General features: G+C 40.8%; 1 protein-coding gene across 4 annotated transcripts in view; it reads right to left on the bottom strand.

Annotated features, from left to right (window-relative positions):
• Window positions 1–391: 391 nt before the first annotated feature.
• Window positions 392–18,825, bottom strand: part of CEP78 (centrosomal protein 78) — a 60,465-nt gene continuing 42,031 nt past the window's right edge. Inside the window, exons 12-17 of one of the 4 annotated variants that reach the window (XM_062208452.1) lie at window positions 16,924–17,001; window positions 15,589–15,755; window positions 14,458–14,629; window positions 14,093–14,140; window positions 12,867–13,260; window positions 392–8,634 (exon numbers count right to left, since the gene is read on the bottom strand). In XM_062208452.1, coding sequence (XP_062064436.1) covers window positions 8,624–8,634; window positions 12,867–13,260; window positions 14,093–14,140; window positions 14,458–14,629; window positions 15,589–15,755; window positions 16,924–17,001 — 870 coding nt within the window. In that variant the 3' untranslated portion in view covers window positions 392–8,623. Of the gene's footprint in view, window positions 8,635–12,636; window positions 13,261–14,092; window positions 14,141–14,457; window positions 14,630–15,588; window positions 15,756–16,923; window positions 17,002–18,825 lie in introns of those variants that run through there. The other 3 variants (XM_062208453.1, XM_062208450.1, XM_062208451.1) reach the window with 3 other exon arrangements.

Here is an 18,825-nt window from a genome sequence, read left to right as displayed (position 1 = left end):
GGCTGCAAACAGAATTTTCTTTAACGGAATGAAATAGAACAGCGAATCAGACTGAGTCACTAGACGTACAGCAGGAGCTGCTGATGGAATTTTCCACTCACTGTATGTGCACAAGAGGCAGGTGGGGCCAGGACAATCACCTCATACTTTAGCTTTGCAGAAAGTATAATTTTTGCTGTGGGTTTCAATTTTTTTAAACAGTTGGAATATACTATGTAGGCTATACCAACATACCAGGGTGCAAAACTCTGAGAGGAGGCTGCGTTATTATAAAAACCCATTTTTCACATAGATTTAAAAAAAGGAGACATTTTTGAATAAAAAATGGACACAGAGCATTAAGGAATATATTATGCTTTTCATTTTCCAAGTTTCCTATAAAGAAGAATAGAAAATTACTTGTCATACATAAAAAAAAAAAAAACTTGTTTAAAATCAAATAACCTAGAAAGAAATCGAGTGAAATGTGAAACATCCCCTTTCATTCCTTTTCCAATACGACTGCTTTGGACAGGCACAATCACTGTCAAGAGTTTGTTCTCCGTGAGTCGGTTTTCTAGGCATGCCAGACACACACATATGCACTATGCCTATGTAAACAGTCATAAGTATATTAAACAGTGGTACGTGCTTATTGTACAACCAGTTTTTCTTATTATTACATCATACAAATACGTTCATGTCCACAATGTAGAGCCATAATTTTCATCTGCTGCAGAGTACTTCATGGTAGGAATTCATAAGTACTAATTCAACCATTTGTGTACAACCACATTGCTTCTAATTAGTATTTATTTCAAAAATGCTTCAATACACATTCTTGTATGTTGCTCTTTGGACACTTTAAATACAGCTTCAGGCTGCATGCCTGCAATCAGAGTTCTGAGATCAAAGGTTAAACACATTTTAAATACTGATTTACACAGAAAATGTCCAACCAAAAAGCAGTCTCAATTTACACTTTTTTAATGATATTTATTGATTTATTTGAAAGGCACAGTTACAGAGAAAGAGAGAGAGAGAGAGAGAGAGAGAGAATCTTCCACTCACTGGCTCACTTCACAAATGGCCCAAAGGCAGGGGCTGGGCCATGCAGAAGCCAAGAGCATAGAACTCCATCCAGGTTTCCCACGTGGGTGGCAGGGGCCCAAGGACTTGGGCCATATTCTGCTGCTTTCTTTGGTGCATTAGCAGGAAGGTGGATTGGAAGTGGAGGAGCTGGAAATTGACATTGTACTCCAATATAGGATACTGACAATGCAGGCAACAGCTTAGCTTGCTGTGCCACAATGCTGGCCTCAACTTAAACTGCTTTCAACAATGGCTCAAAGTAAGCATTACCAATCTTTCAATATCTATCATTTCAACTGAAAAATATCACTTTAATTTTCCTGAATGCTTACAAAGCTTCCTCCTTAAAAATCTTTAGATTCTTTGTCCAGGTTTTCTTTGTGGGTGCTCTTTATATTAAAACTTTTGTTGTGATGCAGTGGGTTAAGCCACCACTTGGGATGCCTGTATCCCATGTCAAGAGTGCCTCATTCAAATCCTGGCTACTCTAGATCCAGCTTTCTGCTAAGGCACACTGTGGGAAGCAGCAGACAATGAGGCCCTGCCACCCACATGGGAGACTCACATGGGAGTTCCTGGCACCTGACTTTGGCCTGGCCCAACCCTGGCTGCTGTGGGCCTTTGGGTACCGAATCAGCAGATAGAAACTCTGTCACTATGCTTTTCAAATAAACGATAAACTTTTTAAAAAACCCTTCTTATATTACGCATTTCTCCAATCTTTTGTTTAATCTGACATCCAATTTTGCATAGACACCAGTGTACTGGCTTTTGCATGGCCTCCTTACTAAGCCTTCTCATTGGTAGCAACAGCAGCCAAGTAGATCAGTATAGGTTTCTTTGTCCAAAAGTAAGAAATCCTTTAATCACAAACTGTGAAGTCTTGCCTCACTTTCATCAAGTACTATATTTTTGTCTACTGGGTCATAATAATTTTTCACTGTTTTTTATCTCATTTTCTTGCTGTAGATTATAAATGTAGACAGCTAAGGGAGCTATCTTCTGTTTCTTGATTGTCACAAGCACCTGGGGATGTGGAATTTATGAGTGCTTTCCCAGCATGTGAAGATGGCTATGTAATTCTTTAATCTTTTAATTTAGTTACAGTGAATTAGTTGACTCACTCTTGCATGTTATTGTGTAAATTCTAATTTAAAAGTTATATACAAGGAGCCTTCAAGAAGCTCATAGAAAATACGTATTATGAAAAAACTATGCAGGGATTTCCAAAGTTTTTTTGCAGCAAATTAAATTGTACTAAATTGTTATGTCATGTCTGGACAAGATCTCATCTGAGGAATTCAGAAGGATAAGACATCAATGTGGAAAGATACCCTAACCGAGCAACAAAAGTTCTCCTAAAATTCAAGAAAGAACCAATGACAATTTAATGGTGACGTTGCAGTGGAAGAGTGGTGAAATCACTCATGCTGCACATAAAGTTTACAGCGACAATGTCCCAAAGAAATCAGTAGTTGACAAGTTGATGATTCATTATGAAAAGGAATGAGACAATACTGAAGAAGCTGGTAGCAGCAGAACACCCACATCAATTGTGGGGGGAAATTAAGCTTACTGCTGCCCTAATTGAAGAGGACCAATGATAAACAGCAAAAATGATAGCCCACAGCAAATACATCTCAACTAGGTGAGCTGACACAATGACTGAAATAGTGGGGCAGACTTGCTGTCCAGCGGGCTGCAGACAGAGCACAGCTCCAATGGGAATTTCCCACAAGTGGGATCAAGATCCTGAGGCATTTCTTCAAAGAACTCTAACAGGAGGTGAAACCAGTATTACCAATATGATCCTGAAGACAAAGAACCAATATGCAGCTACCAAGGGGTGGAACTGGTGCGGCTGAAGCGAGAGTAAGTCAGTTAGGAGGAAAGATCATTCAAGTTTTGAGGGATGCTCAGGCATTTTGTTAGTTGACTTTCTCGAGGGCCAAAGAACAGTAACACCCGCTCATGAGAAGAGTGTTTTGAGAAACTTAGTCAAAACTTTCACCAAAAAAAATGCCCCAGAAATCTTCACTAGAGCCCTTCTGCACAATGCACCTGCTCATTGCTCCTCCTGATTTGACTCTGTTGACTTCTACTGTTTCCTAATTAAAACAACAATCTTTAAAAAGCACCCACTTTTCTTGTTGCTAATGTATTAAAGACTGCACTGACATGGCTAAAAGCCCAGCACCTCAATTCTCTATGGATGGACTAAATGTCTGAGATGATCACTTAACCTTGATGGAGCTCATGTTGCAAAATGATATTTACATTTTTTATCTTTTAATTCAATTTTCTATTAACATACTGAAGTCCCCTTGTGTATTTTACTATAGTGCTGAATTCAAATTGGGAGTTTTATTTTGAATTTTTGCACCTACTCTTAGTTTTCCTTGTGCTGCATTTGTGCAGTTTTGGTGTCAGCATTATGCTAGCCACATGGAACAAATTAAGAAACCTTACATCTTTTTCCCATCTTCTGAAATAGTTCACAGATGTGTTCCTTAAAGGTTTTTCTATATGTCGTTGTATTTTTAAATTTTGAATCATTTATTTTATTTGAAAGGCAATCTCCCATGTGGGTGGCAGGGACCCACCTATTGGCCAATCACCTGCTGCCTTCTAGGGTGATTATTAGCAGGAAGCTGCAATCAGGAATGGAGCTGGGATTCGAACTCAGGGATTCTGATATTATATGGGTGTCCCAAGCAGCATATTAACTACTGAAACAGAAGCCCACCCCAGTATTTTTTGTTTAAATAGTTCTTACACTATTTTTTCAATTTCTCTCAAATGTCTGGTTTATTTGCATTTTATACCTCAATTTTTTTTTTTTTTTACTTGACAGGTAGAGTTAGACAGAGAGACAGAGAGAAAGGTCTTCCTTCCATTGGTTCGCCCCCCAAATGGCTGCTATGGCCAGTGCACTGTGCCGATCCAAAGCCATGAGCCAGGTGCTTCCTCCTGGTCTCCCACACAGGTGCAGGCACCTAAGCACTTGGGCCATCCTCCACTGCCCTCCCGGGCCACAGCAGAGAGCTGGACTGGAAGAGGAGCAGCCAGGACTAGAACCCGGTGCCCATATGGGATGCCGGTGCCACAGGCAGAGGATTAGCCAAGTGAGCCACGGCACCAGCACACCTCATTAATTTTTACAATCTTTTTTTTTTTTTTTTTTTTGACAGGCAGAGTGGACAGTGAGAGAGAGAGAAAGGTCTGCCTTTTGCCGTTGGTTCACCCTCCAATGGCCGCCACGGTAGCACGCTGCGGCCGGCGCACCGCGCTGATCCGATGGCAGGAGCCAGGTGCTTCTCCTGGTCTCCCATGGGGTACAGGGCCCAAGCACTTGGGCCATCCTCCACTGCACTCCCTGGCCACAGCAGAGAGCTGGCCTGGAAGAGGGGCAACCGGGACAGGATCGGTGCCCCGACCGGGACTAGAACCTGGTGTGCCGGCGCCGCAAGGCAGAGGATTAGCCTAGTGAGCCGCGGCGCCGGCCCACAATCCATATTTCTTCAAAGGTCACACTTCAATTAATTTTCAAATTTATTGGTATAAATTCCAAGTGATCATTTTCAAAAAGTGGAATTAATAGTTTGCAAGAGGGACCTTTGGCCTAGCAGTTAAGGTGCTGGCTAGGATGCCTGCATCTCACACCAGAGTATTGGGTTTGATTCTCAGTTCTGGCTCCTGACTTTAGCTGACTTTAGCTACCTGCTAATATGTATGCTGGGAGGCAGAAGTGATGGTTCAAGGAGTTGGACTCCTAACACCTATACGGGAGACTTGGATTGAGTTCCTTATTTCAGTTCCCTGGCCACTGCAGGCATTTGGAGAGCAAACCAGTGGATGGGAAATTCTAACCAAAAATGTTGAAAGAGTCAGTTTATAGTGGCGCAAGGAATGTTTAAAATGCTGCAGTTTTCCATACTATTCATTTCTCATGAACTTTTGAAAACCCCTTGAACAATCATATTTGGAATCAGCTGCAAACAGTACTCATTATAATTTCTGTCCCAATTTTAGAGTGAGCCTGCAATAGCCAGGGTTGGGCCCAGGTAAAGCTAGGAGTCCGGATTCAGTTTGGATCTCCCATGTGGGCAGCAAGGACTCAAGCACTTGAGCTACCATCTACTGCCTCCCAGAATGTGCATTAGCAGGAGGCTGGATCAGAAGCAGAGTTGCCAGGACTCAAACCAGGTACCAGGACTGAAATAGGATGTGGGCATGGTTATTATTATTATTAAGGATTATTAGGATTCGCCTATTGAGCCGCGGTGCCGGCCCAAAATTTGCTTTACTTGATTAAATTTTATTAATATCTTACTTTTACTTTTGGTCTACCTTATCTTTTAGCTTCTGAATTTTTCATTTCATCAGCTTCTAGTTTTTCTACTTTCAGAAGTCAAAGTCTGTAAAATCTCCATCAACCACAGATTTAGCACAATCTCATAAAGGAGTAGTTTTTTTTTTTTTTCATTTCACACAGTTTGCAATTTGTTTTGATGTTTCCTTTAAATGTTATTTAGATTTAAAAAATTCCAAGTTGACATGCTTTTTCCTCTTATACAAAGAGAATATCATCCATATGATCTTCATATTTTTCAAGTATTTTCCCTCCCAAGAATCACTTTCATAAATAGTCTACAGGTTTTTCAGGGACTACACTTTGTACTCCTGATGTATACAAAGTATTTGATAGATGATGCCTTCTGTATCTTGAACTACTGAAGGATGAGGGGGTAAGATTTTTTAAAAAAAGATTTATTTATTTACTTATTTGAAAGGCAGAGTTAGAGGGTGGGAGTGGGGACAGAAAGTTTTTCTATTTGCTGGTTCGCTCCCCAAATGGCGGTAGAGGTTGGAGCTGGGCCAATCTTAATCCAGGAGCCAAGAGCTTCTGACAGGTCTCCAAAGTAGATGCAAGGGTCCAAGTACCTGGGCCATCTTCCACTGCTTTCTGAGGTGCATCAGTAGCGAGCAGGATCGGAAGAGGAGCAGCCAGTACCCAAACCAGCGCCCATATGGGATGGGATTCCAGCACCACAGAAGATGGCTTTACGCACTATACCACAGCACTGGCCCCAGAGATCTGAGTTTTTAAATTACTATACAGCTCTACCAATTCTTTTTCTTTAAAGACTATTTAAATGGCATCAAGGGAGGGGAGAATTTTCTTTTTAAGATTTATTTGAAAGGAAGAATGACAGATACCTTCCATCTACTGGTTAACTCCCTAGATGGCTTCAACAGCCACAACTGTGCCAGGCTGAAGTTGGGAGGCAGGAACTCCATATGAGTTCCCCACACAGGTGACAGGAATTTGAACTGTCATCTGTAGCTTCTCAGGCACATTAGCAGGCCCCTGGATCAGAAGTGAAGTAGCCAAGACTTGCATCAGCACTCTCATTTGGGATGCAGGTATACCAAGTGGTGGCACAATCTACTATGCCACACCAATCCCCCATTATGTACAGATTCATGCTGCCATCAGCACTGAGATCAGAACATTCATCATCAAATCTTTCCCCACCTGTTACTAATCAACCCCTTCCCCCTGACATCTGGCAATCGTTGACATATTCCATCATTACAGATTTGTCTTTTTGAGAATGTCATAAAAATGGAATCACAGTTTTTAACCTACTGAGACTGGCTTCTGTCACTCAGCCTATGGCTTAGAGATTCATGCAAGCTGCTACATGCATTAACAATTTATTCCTTCTTATTGCTGAGTAGCATCTACACATAGATGCACACTATTCATTCCACAAAATGTCGGAAGACAATTTGGTGATTACAAATACAGCTGCCATAAACATCCACATACAGGTTTTGTGTGAACTGAAACTTTCACAGCTCTAAATATCCAAAGGAGGAGATTCTGGATCACATGGCATGCCTTTGTATAGCATTTAAAAAAATACCAAAGTCTTTTGAGTGATTTTGCATTCTCATTTAGCATTCTCATCAGCGGTAAGAACTCCATTTTCTCGGCATACTCCCCAACACTTATTATTATATTTTCTAAAGCCAATCTAGTAAGTACTGATTTTGAAGAGAGGTATCTCTCATTGTAATTTATCTGTCCATTTCTCCTTCAATTTCTAAATTTTCAATCTATAATTTTGAAATGAAGCTTTAAAATTGCAGATACTCTTGCAAAAATCTGTGACAACATATTTATCAGCCAAAAAGAAATTTTTCTTTGTCACATTTAGTAGTTTGCATCTTTGGTTCTATTTAGTCTTAAGTTAACAGAGCCATTCCTGCTTTAGTTAGCATCTGCCTATTATCTTCTTGTCTGTGTCTTTATAAACTGCAACAATGTTTTAGATGTCTTTTGCAATAGTACACAGTGGGATTTTGTGTTTTCACTCAAGCTTAAGAAGTGCAGAATTTAACTCATTCACGCTGATTCTGAGAAAGCTTGATCTTGTCACCTTGTGGGTTTTCCTATTTATCCTGTTTATTTGCTATATTTCAGTGGATTTTGAAGATTTATTTATTTATTTGTAAGGCAGAGTGACAAGGAAAAGAGGCAGAGACAGAGAGACTTCCATCCTGGTTCATTCCCCAAATGGCCCAAACAGCCATGTCTGGGCCAGGTCAAAGCTAGGAGCTAGGAACTTCAGCCCAGTCTCCCACATGGGTGGCAGGGGCCCAATCCTTGAGTAACCTTCTGTCTTCCTAGGCGCATTAGCAGGAAGCTGGATCAGAAGTTGAGTAGTTGTGACTCAAACCAGCTCTCTGATAAGGGATGGAGGCCTAACAAGTAGTGACTTAACCCACTGTGCCACAATGCCTGCCTTCATACTTCATATTTTGTCCTTTTGCAGTGCAGTTTAGGTGATCTTCAAACAAACCTTAATTTCATAATTTTAATCTTCAGCTGAATCCATTCTGCTTTTTAGCCCATCTTGTGATTTATTTTCTCAAAATGTTAATTTCCAGAAACTGAATCTGTTTTCGTCATATCCCATTCTTTACAGACATAATATCCTTATGAAAATCTTACTTGTATTAATTTTAAGATTTCCTCTAGTAACTACTTCTTAAGCAGGTTGTTTCTTTAAACTTCATGCCTCCTTTTATGTTAATGGCTGTCTTCGAATCTGATGATTTTGGGTGGACCACATTTATAGATGACGGCCCAAGATTAAAGCTTGAAATGCTTTTCCTCAACCAAATGAGAATCCTGGTTCATTTTAAGAAACTCAAATCTTGGTTACAGGCCCCTGAGGTGATGATCCAGGGGAGACGCAGGTCCCCACAGCCAGTGTGGGAAACTTAACTCCAGTTCCTCCTGGGCAGCTACTGTGGAGCTCGCCCTCCTCCCAGCGCTTCCTGCGTTACAACTCCCGCTCCAGACAGCCGCTTTCAGGAGGAGACGCTCCCGAGCTGAGTGGAATAGCTGAGCTGCTCCACTCTTCAGTTAACTGGCCCTTCATTAATCTGCTTTTTTATCTTCTAGAAATTCCACACTGTTCACTTTCTGGTTTTCCAAGTTTGCTACTAATGTATTTTTAATATTTCTCCAGTCATTTCAATGAGATTCTGGAAGAGTAAAAGAATGTGTTCAGTCATCCATGTTAAATCGTAAGCTCCAGCATGTAGTTTATAATCAGAATTTTTTAAGGCAATCATTCATCTCCTATCTTGCTGATCCTCTGAAAATCAAATGTCATTCTCTTGATATTAGGGAGTATTCTGTAAATACTCATTTAAGAATTGTGCTTATTCTTGGATACAGTACTGGATAGGCAAGCAAGAGTAATTCTTTTTTTTTTTTTTTTGACAGGCAGAGTAGACAGTGAGAGAGAGAGAGACATAGAGAAAGGTCTTCCCTCCAATGGCCGCCATGGCTGGTGCACCGCGCTGATCCCAAGGTAGGAGCCAGGTGCTTCTCCTGGTCTCCCATGGGGTGCAGGGCCCAAGGACTTGGGCCATCCTCCACTGCACTCCCTGGCCACAGCAGAGAGCTAGACTGGAAGAGGGGCAACCGGGACAGAATCCAGTGCCCCCACTGGGACTAGAACCTGGGGTGCTGGCACCGCAGGCGGAGGATTAGCCTATTGAGCTGCGGCGCCGGCTAAGAGTAATTCTTAAGCACCAGTCATTATGGGTGGATGGAAGGCAGGATGACAAGTCTTTCCACCAGCATCAAATCTGGAACTTTTTTTTTTTTAAAGTCCCGACTGCATACAGACTGTAAATATTCTGGCAAACACTCAACAAAGGTACACATTAATCCTTGGTAAAGGAACACACTCATAACCTTCTCTAAAGGAATGAAAATGCTGTATTTTAATTAGGTGGTATTGCTTCAAATACAGTACTGAAAGTTCAGCAATCATTAGTGTACACAAAAGTGTACACAGTAAGCAGCAAAATATCCATACTTATAATTCCTACTGGAGTAGTTTGAAGTGATTCATGAAACTGTAAAATATGGAAGATTTTAAAACTATATTTCCATGAGTGTATCTTAAAAACCTGTGGTCAGGAAAACTAAGCACATCAGGTTTAAACTCATTTAACTCCCAACTCCTCCCACACGCTATCCTTCCATACTTAGCAGAATCCTCTAATCTTTACCAGTTCAGTATCAATTTCATACCTTTGGCAATGTGACCTCACCCATCTTTTTTTTTTTTTTTTTTTTTTTACAGGCAGAGTGGACAGTGAGAGAGAGAGACAGACAGAAAGGTCTTTCTTTGCCATTGGTTCACCCTCCAATGGCCGCCGCGGCTGGCGCACTGCACTGATCCGAAACCAGGAGCCGGGTGCTTCTCCTGGTCTCCCACGGGGTGCAGGGCCCAAGCACTTGGGCCATCCTCCACTGCACTCCCGGGCCATAGCAGAGAGCTGGATCAAAAGTAGAGCAGCCAGGTCTCAAACTGGGGCCCATATGGGATGCCAGTGCTTCAGGCCAGGGCATTAACCCGCTGTGCCACAGCGCTGGCCCTTGTAATGACTTTCAAACTTTTCTGTCTTCCTGTCTTTGCATGCATATCCAATCATCTACCAGTCATCTGCTCCAGAATTCACAGGTGCTTTAAAAATCAACATGTCCATAACTAAGCTCTCCTCTGCAAGGCAGTTCTTCACCCCATTTCTAGCCTCCCTGACACCACCACCCAACTTTAGCCATCCACTGCCTCTGTCTTCTTGACTTCACACAACCAATTTCTAACTCTTGCTTATTTCCTAAGATTGAAACCTATTTCTCCCCTGCATCTCAACCTTATTTCAGACCACCTTCTCTTCTTGTTACTGTATAATTCAGAAGTTACAAATTGCTCTTCAGTGGAAGCAACGTTCAGTGCTCTGATTAAAAATCAAAGGCTGTATGCCAGCCACATGCTTGTCTTAGAGATTCAGAATGAACATTTGCCTAAAGCAGCCCTGACAAGTCCTACAGAAAAGAGCCTTGCTGAATCTTCTTTCAGCCACTGTCCATAAAATCCTCCCAGTAGGGACAGGAGAGGAAGTGGTTTTTACCAGTTCACTATTTCCTAAGGAAAAAGAACTAGCTCCTTGCAACATGGACTATAAGATGTGCTGTGGAGGCCAGCACTGTGGTACAGTGGCTAAAGCCACCACCTGCAGCACTGGCATCCCATATGGGCGTCGGTTCAAGCCCCAGCTGCTACACTTCCAACCCAGCTCTCTGCTATGGGCTGGGAAAGCAGTAGAAGATGGCCCAAGTCCTTGGCCACTGCACCCGTATGGGAGACCTGGAGGAAGCTACTGGCTCCTGGCTTTGGATCGGCAAAGCTCCGGTCGTTGCGGCCAATTGGGGAGTGAACCAACGGATGGAAGACCTCCCTCTCTCTATCTCTCTCTCTCTCCCTCCCTCTCTACTTCTCTCTGTGTGTAACACTGACTTTCAAATAAATAAATAAATCTTAAAAAAAAAAAAAAAAAAGATGTGCTGTGGTGCCAACCATGTGGTGCAGTGGGTTAAGTCACTATATGCAACACCAGCAGCCCATATGAGCACTGCTTTGAGTTCCAGCTGCTACACACCTCCAATTCAGCACCCTGCTAACATGCTGGGAAAGCAGCAGCAGTTGGCCCAAGTACTTGAGACCCTTGTATCCACAAGGGAGACCTGGATGGAGTTCCAGGCTCCCAGTTTTGGCCTGGATCAGCCCTAGCTGTTGCAGCCATTTAGGGAGTGAATCAGCAAATGGAAGGTGTCTCTCTGTCTTCTCTCTCTCTCTCTCTGGAACTCTGCCTGTCAAACAAATAATCAAATCTTTAAAAGAAAAAAAAGGTCCATTGTAATTCTTTCTCCTGGCTGCCTACTTGAGCCTCACCTGCCATCGCTGATGTTGTTCCTGTTTCTGGTTCCCCAGACACAACAGACTCACACTCACGGTCCTGTACTTCCCTTCAGCTGTTCCCACTGCCTTGAGTATTTTTTCCTTCATGTCTTTGTTCAGCAGCTTCTGCCTCCTCCTTGAAGATTTAGCTTGGGTATTCAGATAACCACTCCTAGATGACGACCTTCATGAGCCCCACGGCTCTCATTCTTCTTCCCCAAACACTGACTGAACGTCCTAAATTTTCCCATCATAGGATGTAACATATGGCACGGAGGCCTCTGCTTGTCTGTCTTCCCCTCTCACTCTACTGTAGGCAAAGAGCCAGGATTACATTTGGCTCATTATTTTATTCCCATAATGCTCTCTGAGATTAATGAGCTGACAAGTCTTGCAGCAGCCCTTCTGATAACAATCAAGCAGAAGCATCTAGAAGGTACTTGATACTCCGGCCTTTCTCTGATCTCACTTCTAAGACATGCTCCAGTTGGACCTGAGAACTTACTATGCATGTTTTTCCAAGGCAAGATAACTGGGTTCAGAGAAGCAGGCTCATACTCATATGGTCTGCCTTCCTACAAATTCTACTCAGATGGGGTAGGAGACAAGTGTCCCCTCTGACAGCAGCTCCCCTTTTGGACTTCTAGTGTCCACTGGCTTTTCTCTCAGCATCTTCCTTAAGCCATTCCTCTCTTAACAGAGACAAGGAATAACTACACAATTAAGAACATCAGTTCTGTTTCAGATCCCAGCTATCCCACCTAGTTGTGCTGCACAACCTTGAGCACTTCACATAACCTGTTCCCTCAAACTCCACATCTATAGAATGTGCATAATAGATACCTACCTTATAGTGTCGCTGCAATCCACAAACATGGTTAAGCACCTAGGGACACACATGGTTGCTGCTCTGGTTGTGAATTAGGATATGCCAACGGCTTCTGCTCATGTGACTTCTACTTTCACATTTAACAAAGGGCAAAATTATTCCACTGATTCACTCCCATCCTTCCTGGCGCCCCTCCCTCCACAGAGCATTAGGTCCATGAAGGCAAAGGTTTTCCTTTCTTTACTGCAGAAAGACACAGCACCCAGAAAGCACTGTACATATCAGGCCTTCTGCAAGTATCTTCTGAATGAATGGTACCAAGTGCCAAAGGAAATAAAAAGTAGAGATAAATATCCCTTTAACGGCTTCTAATCCTACAGTTTAAGACATATGCCACAATGAAAACATGAAAATTTATTAAAATTTGAAGACAAAAACATAATTTCAAAAGATTTAGACCTATGTCAGGCGTGATAGAGAATGGATGCTTTCTGGAAGTTCAAAATCAGACCCAAGAGTATCACTTTCAGAATGTTCTACTGGATTGGGCTGACTTTTACTTGTCTTGGATGAAAGAGTCACTATACTACTTTCCTTCTTGACAGAAATGTATTTTTTCAAAGACTCACTTTTAACTGGGTCATTAACCAAAGAACCGTTTTCCCCGATTCCTTTGCTTTTCCGGTTTATAGAAGAGTCAGAGTAGGAATGCTGGTCCTTTCCAGGGTGTTTCTTAGCAGAGTGTTTTGTGGTATATTCACCTGTTTTGGCCATTTTCTCTGAAGATGATCTGTTATTCCTGTGCAGCTCTTCCTCTTCTCTGTGACTTCCGGTTCCGGAAATCACATCTGCTAGAGGAGAACATGTTCTAGCAAGGAATCCTTCGAAAGACTCTTGGTGCTGCTCAGTACCTGGGACTCCCACGTTGTCTCTGGAAGTCACTGGGGCCTCCTGAGTAGAACTTGGGACATGGAAGGAGTCGAGAGGCAAAGGAATTCTGGCATCACTTGTAATTTTTTGAAACTGAAGGGAAAAAGAAAAAAGAACAAAATTTCGGTGATGAATAAAGCCAATTACTAAAAAGTAGAGTTCAAAATTTCACTATGTGATTTTAATATTCAAACAGTCGGTTAATTACTCATAAGATTTTAGGGTCATTTTTCCCCTAATTATATCTTGCCAAGTAATTCCCAACTTAACTAAGCTATATTCAAGACTAAGTATACCATCTTTTCAGACTTGTGTGCTTTCTGTAATTTTTGCCCATATCCTTTGACCTCATAAAAAATAAAACACTGTTCCCTAAGAAAATTCACCCCTTTTCTAACCTCATACGCATGTAAGGAATATCCAGTTTTTAACCGGGCTGAGTTCTCAAGCAGTCAGTTCCCAAGCCCAGCCTGAGACTGACTGATGGGAGATGGAGGTTCTGCACTAGGCTGGAGGAAAGCAGTGGGTGCTGGGGGAGTGTGTGGCCGTTTAGCCTAGCAGTAAGTCAATGGTTAAGATGCCTGCCAGCATCCCATCATACACTACCTGGGTCTGATACCTGGCTCTTGACTCCAGGTTCCTGCCTCCTACATGGGAGACCTGCATTGTGTTCCCAGCTGTAAACTTTGGTCTGAACCACTCCTGGCTGTTGCAGGCATTTGGGGAGTGAACCAAGCTCTCCCTTAAATAATTTATTTTAATTAAAAAAAAAAAAAAGAAGAAGAAAGGAAGAAAACCAACAAGGGATGCCTGAGACAGACAAGCTTTCCCCTCCTGCTCCTATAATCTACTGAATGCCTAATACTACCTAATGGTTAGGTCTGGATTACTTGTTTTTAAAAATTATCTCTAACAGTACTTGTACCTTCATTAGTGTTCCTTCATTGTAAGCTGACTGCATACAAATAGAAACCTAGATGAAATATGAATAGAACAGACATTTATAAAACTTAAAATACGGAATATTTTTTCTAATAGTTATTTATTTCCGCATTGAGAATAATCTGCGTGAAGTCATAAATTTGCAAAAGAAAAAAAGTTTACTCACAACAATGCGGTATCATGAAATGAGCACAAATTTGCTGATTTCAGTCTTGAAAAGGATCCCAAAGAGGCTTCTGGCCCCAAGCGTAGGAACTATTTATTAGGGATGAATTATTCTTTTCTCTCTGACTCGGTAATTGCCTTTTGCTAATCACAGAATCATTAAATTCTGTTCTACCCACTTACTTGGATATTTTGCATTTGTCCTACAGCACTCTGCTTTTGTTCTGGCTTTTCTTCTTCAAGTGCCTTCTGCTCCTCCTTAGGTGGACTACTAATAGTAGAATTCATCTGGGGACGGCCTAGTAAATTAAAATCTGACTGATCTATACCAGCCATTGTGGCAAGCTGCCCAAGCCTGGTCAAGAGGAGGGAAGGAGGAAAAGGCAAGGGTTATTATGACCACGTAAGAACAGCTGAGTTTTCCTATAAATATAAGCATGGTATCCTTTTAAAATCTTAAACCAATATCCCATTCCAGACCACAAACTTCTCTCCCAGATGTTCAGACCTTCCCATATTCATGCTCTGGGACCACGTCAGGTCATCTAATTATTTAAACATTCCTTCACTCCAACAATATAATAAGTACCACTGGACTTTTATTCCCTTAAGCATTACTCCTTTCCATTTTAAACACATTCTCTCTCTAGCACCTTCAGCTTCTACAATGTACCTGATGGATCCTCTATTCATGGCCTCTCACCTCCATGCCCACACAACTCATCTTTACTAAACTTTTCTTGCAGTTTCCAAGAACGTGTTTGTTCCTTCCTTCCAGTGCCAACCTGTTCACTTACAAAACAGGATCCCATCAACCATCTACTGCTCGTTCGCTCTCTCTGTCCCTTGCTCACTCTCTCTCAGCACCCTTTTTTGAAAAAAATCTTCTGCTGAAAATTACTAATCTATTATATCTTTATCTACCTGCAGCTTAATAACATTTTTAATGTCTAGGACAAAAATAACTTTTATTCTAACTTACTTAACAAGCAAATTGAGTAAAAGGTAGGAAAATGCCTATACATTCCTGAATATTTTCAAGTAAAACTACTTCTAAATGGTCTTAACCAAGAATTATACCTAATAATTATTTCATCTACAGGTTACTGTTTTATAGCAGGCTCTCTACCAACGCAGGTTTGCTATTTTGCCTTTATTTTAAAATCAATTTCCCATTGGAAAAAAAATCTAGTGTATTACTTATACTTTCATACTCAACATGGTTTACAAAAGTTATGTAAATTGCTCAAGTTCCTCAGCAAACTACCACTGAAGTCATAGAGGGAAGAGTGCCACAGAGAGCAATGAACTAACCCAGCATCTTTAAGGAGATCTAAGAAAGCATGGAACTTCTGGAAGGAATTCTCAATGCTGCCCAAAACACCTTCATCATCCAGGATCATGTTTGTCAGTGACTGTGCATGAAGGGCTTCAGACAAAGAGAAATTTATATTTCTTAATTGGGCATTTTCATGTTCCAACTGTAAAAGAAGATTGAACATGTGACATGATTTTTTTTCACATTGTTATGAAAAGAAAATAGCGCTTAAGTGACAAAACTAAAAATATTTAAGTATGTAATTAATTTGTAATTAATCTTACTCTCCACTAGTAAAATCACCACATAACAAAACCAAAAGACACTTGATAATATTTCTTAACTAACACTTAGGTAGTATATGAGTAAAATCTAGTTATTTTATTTCATTAATGATTTATCAAAAACATCATATTTCTAACTAATTAAATTCATACCGGATCATTCTACATTAAAACATTAGCTACTTAAAGTTTCCCTTAAATCAGAGGATGAAATACTGAGTCTAATTTGAGCAAAGCAACTTATATTTCTGCTGAATGTTAAGGATTAATTTTAGCCATCATAATATTTAATGTTAAATTCGAAGTCCTAAATCATACCCTAATTATTAGCTGTACAATTACCAACATTCTTTCCCTGGGCTTCTTGAAAATATTTACTCCCCTGAGTCCTCCTCTCCCTCATCAAGGATTCATATAGAATCACATAAGCCAACTGTAGTTTCTCAGAAAGGACATTTTGTTCACAATGTTACCTTTTGCCTTATACAATCAGGTGCTCAATACTTATTGAATAAATGCCTTCCAATCCAATCCAATGTGCATACACTTTCGAAAATTCTTTCTTAAGCTCACCTTGTAATAATAAATAACATGCATATAGAACGTTTGGTTTATGTCCTGCTTTCATGCACATTAGCCTAATTTAATCCCCATGGGATAGTTTTTTAACTTTCATCACAAACTTTCTACAATTTTCCATTACCTTACATTTATTTATTCATTTTCCTAATTCACTAATCAGTCACACCAGCCTCTTTTATGTTACTGTTAATGCAATATAAGGATAAGTATATTCTTAAGTTGAAGCATCATAAAGAAAATAAACCACAATCATGAAAGCACAAGAAAGAAAACTCCATAACATTTACATTATTGGAGCTTTTTTTGGAATACGGAGCACATGACCATTAAATGTAAATAAACACAAGGTTAACATGCTGCAACGAATTTGAAAAGTATTTTTCTTTTAAAGTGCATAAAGTGTTTACGTATATGGCCTAACAAAACAAGGCGTAAAATCTCTCATAAGACAAAACTTTTCTTTACCTCACTGACTCGTTTGTCAGCCTTAAGCCTGATGACTCTTTCCTCCTTTAACTGCTTTAAACATTCCTCCAGTTTTTCCTGGTGTGAAGAAACAGAGAAAATACTGTAATTGACATGACCCCCGAAAGTTCTTCTAGCTTACAGATCTCACCAAATAATTAAACTGAACTTGTAATCGGGATTATAGTCAACTATTTATTACTATGTTAGTGAAATTAATTACCAAAAATATCAAAATTATCATATCACAAATTTATTTAAATCTCACTCTTTCTGAGATGGATGTGTAGCAACTTACTATAAAAAATAAATACATATAAATATACATAGTTGGTCAGAAATTTAATAAACTGGAGCCATGAAAATAAAATTATATTTTCATTTGTGGGTGCCTTATAATAGAAAGTCTTGCTAATATGCTTAACAGATCTAAATTATGTAACTACACATGAAGAAGTAAACACTTTTCAAACACTTTACAATATGCTAAGTACTGTTTTAAGAGTTTTCTAGGTTTTAAGTAGTTTAGCCATTAAAATCCTGCAAAGTAAATATGATTATAAATTCCACATTTTACAGATGAAAAACCTATGACAGAGAGCAGTAGAGTACCACAACATTAGTTATATAGTAGAGTCACGCTTTGGATTCAAGAAGCTGGATGTCATTCATGATCAGAGAGGCAGTGGTCTCACCTTTCACTGATGTCAGTGAAATAAAATAGACAACGGTAAAAAGCCCTTACTGTAAAGAACTAAAAAGACTCTTACCTAAGGTTCTTGAAAACAGAGAACACTACTTGTGATAAGAAGAATTCTAAAATGACCATAAAACTCCCTCCTCATTCAATCAAACACTAATCAAGGCACAAAGGAGTTTTATAGAAGTAATTAAGGCCCCCATACCAACTAACCTTAAGATACAGAGATTACTCTAGTTGACATGACCTAACCACACAACACTTTAAAAGGAACTGGGCTTTTCCTGAAAGGTCTGGAGTGTGAATGGAATTAGTCATGAAGGTGGCAACAAGGAGAGTGAAGAGGGGGGCCTCAAGGAACTGAGAGAACCCCCTGACAGGATACAAGAAAAGGTGAGCTCAGTTATAACTGCAGGAACGGAATCATACCAACAACCTAGGAGGGGGAGTCTTGCCCGAAGCCTGTCAGACACACTGCTTTCACTTTTATAAGACTGCGCAGAGATCCATCATATCCTGGCCTCAAGTTTGGCCTATAGAACTAGTAGCTAAAAACAGCTGTTCTTAAGCCACCAAGTTTGTATTAAAAGAAAATTAGTGGAGATCCAATATGGCAGAATAAGGAAGGAGCTTACTGCTCTAGTCTAAGGACAGAGTTTAAAGAAAAAAAAGAGGAGGGGCTGACACTGTAGCGCAGTGAGTAAAGCTGCCTCCTACATTGCCAGCATCCCATATGGGCACCCAGTTCAAGTTCTGGTTGCTCCACTTTTTTTTTTTTTTTTTTTTTTTTTGACAAGCAGAGTTAGATAGTGAGAGAGACAGAGAGAAAGGTCTTCCTTTTTCCATTGGTTCACCCCCCAAATGGCCGCTACAACCGGTGTCCTGCGCCAATCTGAAGCCAGGAGCCAGGTGCTTCCTCCTGGTCTCCCATGCGGGTGCAGAGCACAAGGACTTGGGCCATCCTCCACTGCTCTCCTGGGCCATAGCAGAGAGCTGGACGGGAAGAGGAGCAACCGGGACAGAACTGGCGCCCGGTTGCTCCACTTCTGATCCAGCTCACTGCTATGGCCTGGGAAGGCAGTAGAAGATGGCCCAAGTCCTTGGGCCCCTGCACTGGTGTGCAAGAACAAGGAGCTCCTGGCTCCTGGCTTCAAATCAGCACAGCTCCTGCCATTGTGGCCTACTAGGGAGTAAATGAGCAG

Source organism: Lepus europaeus, chromosome 12, assembly GCF_033115175.1.
Source record: "Lepus europaeus isolate LE1 chromosome 12, mLepTim1.pri, whole genome shotgun sequence".
In the NCBI taxonomy this organism is placed as follows: Eukaryota; Metazoa; Chordata; class Mammalia; order Lagomorpha; family Leporidae; genus Lepus; species Lepus europaeus.
The sequence above is the reverse complement of the archived record's forward strand: the minus strand, read 5'-3'. Positions and strand labels throughout refer to the sequence as shown.